This window comes from Cervus canadensis, chromosome 16, assembly GCF_019320065.1.
Source record: "Cervus canadensis isolate Bull #8, Minnesota chromosome 16, ASM1932006v1, whole genome shotgun sequence".
Lineage (NCBI taxonomy): Eukaryota > Metazoa > Chordata > Mammalia > Artiodactyla > Cervidae > Cervus > Cervus canadensis.
The window spans coordinates 27,381,387-27,393,158 of NC_057401.1; the positions used below are offsets into that span (position 1 = coordinate 27,381,387).

The 11,772-nt window shown below is 35.1% G+C and overlaps 1 protein-coding gene across 3 annotated transcripts in view; it reads left to right on the forward strand.

Moving 5' to 3' along the window:
- The window catches only part of EMB (embigin), a 122,617-nt gene extending 111,082 nt beyond the window's left edge, over positions 1-11,535 (forward strand). For all 3 annotated transcript variants that reach the window (XM_043488930.1, XM_043488931.1, XM_043488932.1), the window contains 4 exons: positions 1,588-1,867; positions 2,855-2,888; positions 5,036-5,090; positions 5,653-11,535. In XM_043488930.1, the coding sequence (XP_043344865.1) occupies positions 1,588-1,867; positions 2,855-2,888; positions 5,036-5,090; positions 5,653-5,670 (387 nt within the window). In that variant the 3' untranslated portion in view covers positions 5,671-11,535. The remainder of the gene's footprint in view (positions 1-1,587; positions 1,868-2,854; positions 2,889-5,035; positions 5,091-5,652) is intronic.
- Positions 11,536-11,772: the final 237 nt, after the last annotated feature.

Sequence of the window (11,772 nt, forward strand, 5' to 3'; positions counted from 1 at the left end):
GTTTTCCTCTGTTTCTTTGCACTGATTACTTGGGAAGGCTTTCTTATGTCTCCTTTCTGTTTGGAACTCTGCATTCAAATGGGTATATCTTTCCTTTTCTTCTTTGCTTTTAGATTCTCTTCTTTTTACAGTTATTTTTAAGGCTTCCTTAGACAACCATTTTGCCTTTTTGCATTTCTTTTTCTTGGGGATGGTCTTGACCACTGCCTCCTGTACAGTATCATGAACCTCCATCCATAGTTCCTCAGGCACTCTGTCTGTCTAATCCCTTAAATCTATTTGTCACTTCCACTGTATAATTGTAAGGGATTTGATTCCGGTCATACCTGAATGGTTTAGTGGTTTTCCCTACTTTCTTCAATTTAAGTCTGAATTTGGCAATAAGGAGTTCATGATCTAAGCCACAGTCAGCTCCCGGTCTTGTTTTTGCTGATTGTGTAGAGCTTCTCCCATCTTTGGCTGCAAATAATATAGTCGATCTGATTTCAGTATTGACCATCTGGTGATGTCCATGTATAGAGTCGTCTCTTGTGTTGTTGGAAGAGGGTTTTTGCTATGACAGTGCGTTCTTTGGCAAAACTCTGTTAACCTTTGACCTGCTTCATTTTGTACTCCAAGGCCAAATTTGCCTGTTACTCCAGGTAGTTCTTGACTTCCTACTGTTGCATTACAGTCACCTATAATGAAATGGACCCCTTTTTTGGGTGTTAGTTCTAGAAGGTCTTGTAGGTCTTCATAGAACCATTCAATTCAACTTCTTCAGCATTACTGCTCGGGGCATAGACATGGATTACTGTGATATTGAATGGTTTGCCTTGGAAATGAACAGAGATCATTCTGTCATTTTTGTGACTGCATCCAAGTACTGCATTCCAGACTGTTTTGTATACTATGATGGCTACTCCATTTCTTCTAAGGGATTCTTGCCTACAGTAGTAGATATAGTGGTCTTCTGAGTTAAATTCACCCATTCTAGTCCATTTTAGTTCACTGATTCCTAAAATGTCGATGTTCACTCTTGCCATCTCCTGTTTGGCCACTTCCAATTTGCCTTGATTCATGTACCTAACATTCCAGTTTCCTGTGCAATATTGCTCTTTATAGCTTTGTACTTTACTTCCATTACCAGTCATATCCACAACTGGGTGTTGTTTTTGCTTTGGCTTCGTCCCTTCATTCTTTCTGGAGTTATTTCTCCACTGATCTCCAGTAGCATATTTGGCACCTCCCAACCTGGGGAGTTCATCTTTCAGTGTCCTATCTTTTTGCCTTTTCATACTGTTCATGGGGTTCTCAAGGCAAGAATACTGAAGTGGTTTGCCATTCCCGTCTCCAGTGGACCACGTTTTGTCAGAACTCTCCACCATGACCTGTCCATCTTGGGTGGCCCTACACAGCATGGCTCATAGTTTCATTGAGTTAGACAAGGCTGTTATGTATAACTTCTCACAAATTTCAATATGCCCTTTTGCTAGTAAGCTGTTTTCTTGGTACTGTATTGTAGCTTTCACTCAAAACTAGATCATTCAGGACATACATTTTTTATGCACTATGACAGGAATGGATTTTAATGTCTCCTTATATTAGGTTCCTATTGGTGTTCCAGTGAATGATAAGCATGTGATCAGTAGAAAACATGCTAATGAAACAAGCCTGAAGATAACGCAACTTTCAGAGGATGACCAGGGAACTTACTGGTGCCATGCAATATTCGAGTTAGGGGAGAGTGAAGGACACGTTGAACTCGTTGTGCTCAGCTATTTGGTACCCCTTAAAGCATTTTGTGCAATAGTTGCTGAGGTTGTTCTCTTAGTGACTATTATTCTGCTTTTTGAAATGTATACTCAAAAGAAAAAGAAGCCCTCAGGTAAGATTTCTTTTTTCAGATAACATTTTCATGTTATGACTTACTACATTACAGCGGCTTTAGAGTTTTGGGGGAAAAAACCTAACTTTTGTTATTTGTAGTGGTATTTATGTTAATATCACTGATGACTGTGAGCTAGGAGCTTATATTGATGGACTTCTTTTTTCAACTTCCTAAAAAGCTTTAGTGTTAAAATATGCCTTTTATCCCCCTTTCTTTGGTGTTACTGGTACCAACACACCACTTAAGTGATAACATGCTTTGGTACTAGAATATTAGAAAATTCTGTGATAACTTAATAGAAAAGATCTCAAAGATAAGCAGTTATTCTTTTACTTAGATAACTCATTTTTAAAAATGTTTTATCAAACATTTTTCAATTCTCATGAAAGAGACATTGCCTGCCAGATCTGTTTTCATAGCCTGTTCCTGATGGATTACAGATTGAGAAACCATTGGCCCCCTAGGAAAATTTATCTTGCATTCTGTATTTTTCCCTATTTTGTGCTGTTTAGTAACTTTAATAATTACAAGTCAGTCAGTGCTATTTTTGATGATCCCAGGCACTAGACTAGGCTTGATCAATTTTTGTCAGTTATACCTCAGCATGTACCTTGTGTTTAGTGGACTGTAAACAGCCAGGTTCCTCTGTTGATGGGGTTTTCCAGGCAAGAATGCTGGAGCAGATTGCCATGTCCTTCTCCAGGGGATCTTCCCCACCCAGGGATTGAACCCGTGTCTTCCATGTCTCCTGCATTGCAGGTGGATTCCTTATGCACGGAGCCATCAGGGAAGCCAGTGTTTTGCTTGATCAAAGCTGCAAGTCAGGAGAGCGGGGGAGGAGTGGACACGGCAGACGTGCCGCTGTCGCCTCTCACAGCATGGGCAGTCAGGGATAGAGAATCCAGGGGAAAGTAGAATTGAGCATATATGTTCCACAAGAATAATAAACCAGCCTTACAGTTAAGTTCTTCTTTTGTTACACAGATGATGGGAAAGAATTTGAACAAGGTGAAGAGCTGTAAGTATTATTTTTTATAGAATAATTTTCCCTTGAATAAAATACAGATAAATATGATATTAAATAAAATGTTTGCAGTTAGAGGAAAAAAAGGTACAGGAGTATATTGTGTGCTATTTTCTGCACATGTCCATTTGTGGTGAAGAGTGGCATTTACCTGTCTGCAACACCTCGCTGTACTTCCGTTTTCTCTTTGACAAAATGGGTTTAATGACATTACCACATAAGGCTTCGGGATTAAATGACTTTATCTGTGTAAAAGTGCTTAGCGTAAGCTTTGGTTATGGAATGCCTTCTATGCCTGAGCATCTATGTTTCTTTAAAGTCTCCATCACTGAGTTTGATTCTCTGTCATGTTGAAAATCACTGACCTAAGATTCTATTTGTTATTATTTTTCTGAGAACACAAATTGTGTCACTATTTCTTTTACAGTCCCCCTTGTTTAGAGTTGAGCTGAGCAGGAGGAGAACTAGAAAGAAAATTACCAGTGACGTCATTTGGTTTGGTGACAGTGGGAGTTGTTGGTTCCACCATGCCAGGGAACTGAGAGTGGCGCCCAGCTCCACTGGGCTGAGGGAGTTGCCCGAAATTGGGTTTGAAGTTCAAGTATTAGAGCCAGGGTCTGGAAAATGAGACCAGAGTAAAGCAGCCAAAAGAAACCTAGGAAAAGGGAAGCCTGAGCAACTATTACCAGCCCAAATGGACACTTGGAGTCTATCTTTGTCAGTCAAGACGAGCTTTGAGGTGTGAGCGCTATAACCACAGTTAAATAGCAAGACCAGGGTGGATAGTTGTCATGCGTATATTCATAGACATTATTCAAATAGTTATTTTTACTCACTTCACTCAAATTAACAGGACACAAGTTTCTAAAGTCAGGGCATACAATAATTATATCAAGAGTTCCATAACCCCAGATAAGGGGAAAAAAAAACAACAAAAACTGTTAGTCTTAGAATCAGACTCTTATGATTGAAAAGGATGTGAACCTCTTTCTGGAGAACTTGTTTGTATTAATTTGAACATGTTATCTTTCTGATTTGCATGTACTGATTAACTTTCTTGCACTTGGAATCATGAACAACATGACAGCTACTCAGATATTTGAAACAATTATTCCCTTGCCTGGATTCTTTTGTTCTCCCAGCTCAGCCTCCCCAGTGTTCCCCTCCATTTCCTTGCAGTCACATTTCTCATCTTTAGGTTTTGTTAGTATCTTTAGATTTAATACAAGTATGAAGGGCACTTGGACTCATTTAGAGCAGCCTTTCACCAATGCTTTTTTAAAAATTTTTAGTTTAGGAGATAAATTTGTCTTTAAAGAGAATATTGTTTATCAATATATTTTATATTTGATGCTTATATATGTGTTTAGATACCAGGCATTCATTTAAAAGAATGAATGACTTTTAAAATGACTTTTAAAAATAGTAGGAGGAGTATAATAAGCTACTCATTTCAAACAGTTCAGTGAAGAGCTCATTAATTTATCTAATTTATCTAAGAGCTAATTAATTGATCCACCAAGATATTTAATCCACACAATTTTACCTACAACTCCTCCTCGCAATTTTGATGTAACTGATTATATGGTTGAATTTATTATCTGGTGAGACTAGTTTAATACGCTCAAGCCTGCCCATAAGATCTAGAAGGGTATTAATTATGTACCCTTGTGACCTGGTTTAGTCTTTCTTAAGAATCTGGAGCCCACGTTGTGGTCTTATTCTGATGCACTTTGAGGAGACAAAGAGCCATGCTTAACCTCTAGTTTAGTGTATAAACATGTTGGATTATAGCACCTTTATCTACATACTGGCTGACCTCTAGAGTGGCTATTATCTTGATCGGTCAAAGCAACATATGTTAGGCCATATACTGAAGCCTTCACTCACGCTTGGGGAAAGGCAGTTCTCTCTGCATAAAATAAACAGGCCTTTGTCACTCAGCTGTGGTAATGGTTCCTCTCCAAGCAATGGCATGCAAATAAAATCAACGTTATGAGTTAAACACCATTTTTAGCAAGAATAAATCCTATCTGTATTGACCTCATATTTTAACTTGATGGCTGTGATATAGATGGTGTACTGACTTAGTCTGATGCAGTGTAAACATATAGTAATTTCCTTTTTTGTTTTCTATACAGGAAATTGGATGATAGCAATGGTATAGAAAATAGTGGCCCTAGGCACAGGAAAAATGTAAGTTGCTTCCAAATGCTTACCTTCTAAATAAAACGTAAAATTCAATATGCACAGCCTGTTAATCCATCTCGTTTTTTTAGTTTCATAAAAGACCTAGTCATTCACTATGTGCTTGGATATTATAGGAGAATATACTAGTTACACAGTAAATAAATGGCATCCTTTTTCCACCAGAGAACATGTAACAACCAATCTAAAAGTGAATCTGTTGCACTGCAGATATACATTTTTTTCTTCTGTCACCACAGGCCCAGTTATTTTATAACTTTTTATGTAGTCTTATTTTTTTTCTGTTTCAGTTTTTCTGGATTCTCCTATTTTATTCTCACATATTCCTACACATCTAGTCTGTGAATGAATCAATATTAGTTTTATTTCTTTACTGATAAGGATCAAAATTTCCTTATTTCATCATGTTTCTCTTGAGTATTTAGGAACTGTTTGGTTTAGCAATTTTGTATCACCTCCTTCCAGAAATTTTTGCTTTGCTAAAATGATAATTTGTTACAGAATAACCAGGATGTGCTAATTATGTTTCATTATGCTTTATGTAACTCAGGAATCCATGGGCCAGTGAGGGACAAACATCATGTCAAGAGTCCCAGGAAGACGTACAGAGAGTTTGCATTTCAGCTTTATTTCTGCTTCTTGTTAAGAACGTGTGATTTTTTACTTTTAAAAGGATGAAAAGTTTATGTAAAATGCTCAGTAGTAGCTTTGTAAATAATATATGCAATTTCAGATCTACAGATATATTTTCATTCTGTATTTTACAATAAAGCAAGGTAAATTGTATTAAGTATGTGCTATGAGCTATAACCCAGGATAATTAATTTCATTCCAGTCCTTAAGGGACATGCAGAACAGACACCAGCAAAACTAAATAGTACACAGAGTGAATGTCACTCAAGACCTGTTTATAACCAAAGAATTCATTAAAAACAAAGCTTTGCCATTTGTCTTAAAAGGTTTTTTCCCCAATCATGTTTACTAGGTGTAGAAGTATTTGTAATAATTTCATGTAAAGTTCATTCTTCAGTCATACTGAAAAGAAGTGTCATCAAGGGGAAATTAGCACTTTCTACCTTTGTTAATGATGGTTACTGTGCAGTCACCACAAGGAAAACGTACTTTTCCTATGAAAACATTGGTTGAAGGCAAAGAAATAAAACCATACACTTGCCCCGATTCTCCATCACCACAGAAGCAAATTTCTCAGTCTCATTCCACTCATCTCCACTGTTTCCCCACATTAAGCTAAAGTGATTCTTAGACTTCCTAGAGAGCATTTTTTATTTTAAGCTGTGGGTTTTGGATTTCTTCAGTTACAGCTGTTGTTGATGTAGGATTAAGGTTCACATAGACATGATGTCTCACTGCTATAGGCATGCTTCTGTGTTTCATGGTGTTATCCATGGCTGGCTAAATATCTCAAAAAGCATCATTAGTGGATTATAATACTAATGCCTTTGTCTGAAATCAAGAAGTATTAAAGTTGTTCTACGTTGTTGCCAGTGCCTTAGGCTTTCTGTTGTGTATATAACTAAACTATCTTATAAAACTCATTGTAGCCAAGTCGAATGAAATCTGAAGAGACATCAAAAGTTGTCAGTGGCTTTGAATGGAATATTGGTATCATGCAGCAGGATACTAGGTTAGGTTGAAGACAATATGTGAAGCCTGCTGGGGGGTCCTTGGTGCTTATGAGTCCACTGTCCCCCAGCTCACAGTGCAGCAGGGATCAGAACAATTACAGGCAAAGAGGGACGGTTTGGAATGGTGGTGAAGAATCCACAGTCTTGGTGACCTAGGGGATTAATGCTTGAAAAAGAGAAGTTCAATTATTTGAAAAAAAATGCTTTATGGAAATTTGTATGATATTCTGGTTGAAAAAATTATAATAAAATTGAGATAGTAAAAAATTATGCTTTATATGGCATCTTAACTAATGTTAAAATATTACTAGTATGAATAATACACATGAAGTGTGACTTGGAAGGTTTTCTGTTTGTTGCAGCACTGTTTTGCATAAAACATGTGAACTATCCACAAAAGTTTTATTGAATAGACTACATCATTTAAGTAATGACAGGTTTCATCATATTCTTGTCTCAGAGCCACAAGCCACGCATTTGTTTTGGTTTGGTTAATTATTAATTTGACAAAATGATCTTGGGTGGTATCTCTGTGATGGCAACCAAGCAGTTCACTTAATCTGAACAATTTGAATTCAATGAAAAATTAGTCAGACTCGCTTTTTGACTAAATCCAATTCAAATGCATTTGTGACTAGATATATACAAATCCCTATACAATTTGTAGCTCATGTGAAGTATGTATTCTTCTATTTCGCCACCATTATTTAGACTAAAATGATTCTCAGGCAGAAAAATTGCTGTCCCAATGTAAAATAATCTGAAATATTTATGTAGTAAATTGAAATTTTAAATGTCAGTGTTTGCTATTTTTCCTTGAAAATAAAGGAACTTTAAGCAGAAAAGGTACTCAGGAAATTAAAGTTGAATTTTGACTTTTCAGAGTCTCTCTGGAGAACCTCCAGAAAATTATTTCACCACTGTTAGGTTAAAAAATGGAATGCTTCCATTAAGTAACCTCATGGAAATGAATGGATTAACTAAAAATGACCAATTGTAAATTGACTAAGAAAGCAGAAAAGCTGAAGTCGGAAAATTACGCCATGTTTATATATTAGACACCTTGGGAAATTCTATTCATCTTTCCAGCTAACAGAGTTTTGCTGCATATTAAGTAGATTTAATGATGTCTTAAAATTCCCAGGTATTTTCATGTTCAGTTTATGCTTTAATATAAATCTTCACTTTGTAGTCTTTCTTTTCTTTTTTCTTAGCATGTAGTTACCCAGGCTGAAACCTAAAGTTCACAGTGCCATTTTCTTCTCCTCTGTGAACTAATATTTATTAGTCATGAATCTCTGTTCCTTTGGCCTCATCAATCCACTCATTGCCTCCCCTACCCCCATGCTCACCAGCTGCAACAGCTAAGGTCTTGATTTTCCTACATCTGCCTCATCTACTGTTAATCCATTTTGTGCATTGCTTTGTGTGTGTGTGTGCACTTGGTTGCTCGGTCGTGTCCAACTCTTCGCAACGCCATGGACTGTAGCCTACCAGGCTCCTATGTCCATGGGATTTTCCAGGAAAGAATACTGGAGTGGGTTGCCATTTCCTTCTCCAGAGGATCTTTCCACCTCAGGGATTGAACCCACATCTCCTGCATTGGCAGGCAGGTTCTTTACGGAACCACCTGAGATGCCTCTTTAGCATTGCTGCCAGGCCATATTTCTAAAACACAACTCTCACTATGGAGCATAATGTCCCAGTTCCCATGACAGACCTCTATAGGCTCCCCTTTGCCATATCTTAATGCTGCAGTTTTTCCCCACTGTCTTGATTTAGCCTTGACAAAGAGAGAGTCTATTCAGAATGCTGCCCCTGTGCTCCTCCCCTTTGATGAACTCAAGTTTAGCCTTCAAGACTTGAATCGGCGACTTCCTGGCAGATCCCTCATTCCCAGTTGACTGTGTACCATCATATGTGCTCAAATAACTCCCTATTTTTTGTGCTTATTTACCTGTATTATACATATACATATGTTCCTTCTTGGATTCTGATTTTATTTGCTTGTCCTATACCTACCACAGAGAAGATACATTGTAGAGGTCATGAAGTGTGTAGTGAATGGATAAATGTATAGGTAAAAATAAAATTTTATAAATTTATACTTATTTTTAGAAGAACAATCTAAATTGTGACATCAGAAGTGAAACAAAATATTTTAACAAAGATAAACCAATCCTTTATAACTTCAGTGTTTGCTTCCACTTCTTTGAAAAATAGTAGCAATATAATAAAAACTTCTGTTGAATTTTAATAATGTGTAATAATGAGCAAAGAGAGTTCTGATTCCTAAACTATTATACAGGGTATTATACAGGCTTTCAACTTATCTAAATTCCCATTGTCCTTTATTTTTTATGGGTAGTGCAAATGTTAATTTTATTTTTATCCTTTATTTCATTAAGGTAATGTATTGACTTTATATATATATAAAGAATTTTAGCAATTTGTAGTTCTCTGCATGGCACTGTAGATATTAGTGTCCACTCCACTACCTTTCTTATTCCTCCTCCCTGCCAATACCTCATAGTCCCTTAGAATATCTCAGAATCCAATTCAAAAATTTATCTTAAATATATTTTTTAGAAAACTTTCATTGTTTAGTTTTGGTCCCTGTAAGTTTGTCTTTACTTTGGTCTCTGTAAGTTTGTATTTGATAATCAAATACATCAAAAAGAATGTCAGTTCTGCTCACATACTTCCTGGGTTTTCATCTTTGAGGCATTTAAGCAGATTTATGCAAAATTATTTACTGAATCTACTTCTTTATAGAAAATGAATCTTCTCTAATGGAACAGGTTTTGCAATGAATTAGGTACTTCCTATTAAGATTTTTAGGTGGGAGCAAGTTCAAAAGTGTGTGTTCTAGTATTAATTAAAAGGCACACTGACCTATTATAGCTTTCTCTGAATTAATATTTATTGAATGAATGAAAAATAGATGAATGACTCAATTATTTTGGATACTTAAATTATACATATGTATGTTATCTACTTTGAATTTGATTAATTAACTGAATTTATCTTCTCTAGCAGAGATATAAAGAAAACTGGAATCCTATGTGTATTTCTTTCACATGATATTTAGGAATGTATTTGCAGTATATCTGGAAGGTCAGTTACATGTGCAGCTTATCAACTGATTTCTTTATTGATGGTATATCATATTGTTAAATGGTAATGACTCACATTTGTTGAGTACTTAGCATGTGACAGGTACTGTGCTAAATACTTTGAAATGTTTTATCTCATTTAATTTCCACATCATCTTATGCTATAGAAACTATTACATACTTTGCTATACATGAGGAAACAAGCTTGAGAGATGAAGTATTTGGACTGGGAATTGAAATTCAAGGAGTTCTCCTTAAGAGTCTAGGTTAAACAACCATGGTGAACAACTTTGGCCTTCTACTAAGGAGAGTCTTAGAAAAATCAGGCTATTATCTATAAACTGTCATTAAAAAAAATTGGACTTCTTTAGATGGTTAGTTAAATAATAAGTTCCATAATTTTATTCTTAAGGCTTATAGAACCTATGCTGTGGCATATTTATGCTATCCCTGCAGTGGTGCTAAGGAATCAATATATTTTTGCTTGTTTGGAGAGTCTTAATTTTTTTCCCTAATTTTACTTCCTAATAACTAGTGTGACCATAAAATTTATCATCCAAACAATGAGAATGAAAGAAAGAGCTATGTATAATTTTATCAGGACAAATGGAAAACAGATGGTAAGTCACATTTTTAACCTGTAGGTAGGAGCGAAGAATTGAATGGATAATCTAGCCTAGGCACAGGAGTAACATCTGTAAATCTGAATAATAAACACTTTGAAATTCACCTTCAGGGAAAGAACTGTCCTTAGTAAATGCTAGGTGAGATGTCTATGAGACAATTTAGTAAGCTTAAAGATTTATTACTTTTCAGCAGTACTATGATTAAAATGTATCAGCATTAAAAAATGTGATTCACAAGTTGTAAGAGAAGCTAGGAAGCAAAGTTGTATTTTTGATGGCCTGTGAAATGAACTGGACAATTCTTTGGATTTGCTTATCTTCATGATTAATGTGTCATAATGATAATATCTGTATGATTCTCAATAAGTCAGGAATGCCTGATTATGCCTTTATAATATTTATGAAATCAGTAAAGCTTACTCATGACTAATATTGTCAAAATTACTTTTAATCATGTGATTGACCTATAACATCTATTTCTTCATTCCTCATGTCCTAAATGGGAGAAAGCTAGTGAAACTTGTTTAGAGTATTGGTTAAAGTCCTTGTATTATTTGGTGTGTTATCTATTATGTTTAAGCACTTTTGTTCATAAAAGTTGATTCTGCTATTTAATTTGTAATTTACTTCAGAATATAATTAGCACAAATTATTTTTTAAAGATTATTTGATAAACAAATGAAATTATTAGATTTAATAGTATTTGTAATTAACTGTAATGCTACATAATGCTATAAAAATATCACACAGTATGATTACATGAACTGCTTTTGTGTCTTTTAAGATAGAAATTTGTCCATAAATTTTACTTTAAAAAAAAAATCAAGGACCATGGATTTATTATGGCATATTTCCAAATAATTGTGGTTTTCTTTTTTTAACATGTATGTCTAAATTCTCATTAATGCCATTTTGCATTATGTAGACGGTACAGAAAATGTTTGTATTAGAATGTTTAAATTTTTTGTTGTGTTAACTCAAAGGATATGCCTAATATGTAATTAAATTCAATAAAATGTACTCTGAATTAAAAATTTAAACATTATATACTGTATTTTAAATTTTTAATTATTTAAATGTGAATTTAAAGGCACTAGATAATAGAAAACACTGACTTTTAAAAATTATACACACAGGAGATTCAAGTCTTGTAAAACAATTCACCTTTCCCAAGTCCAACCAAAAAAGTGTACCTACAGCTGGGATTCTGTATTTTGACACATCAAATAGGAAGTTAGAAAGGAATTTTCAAAACATACCAAGATATATTTAGAAATAAAAA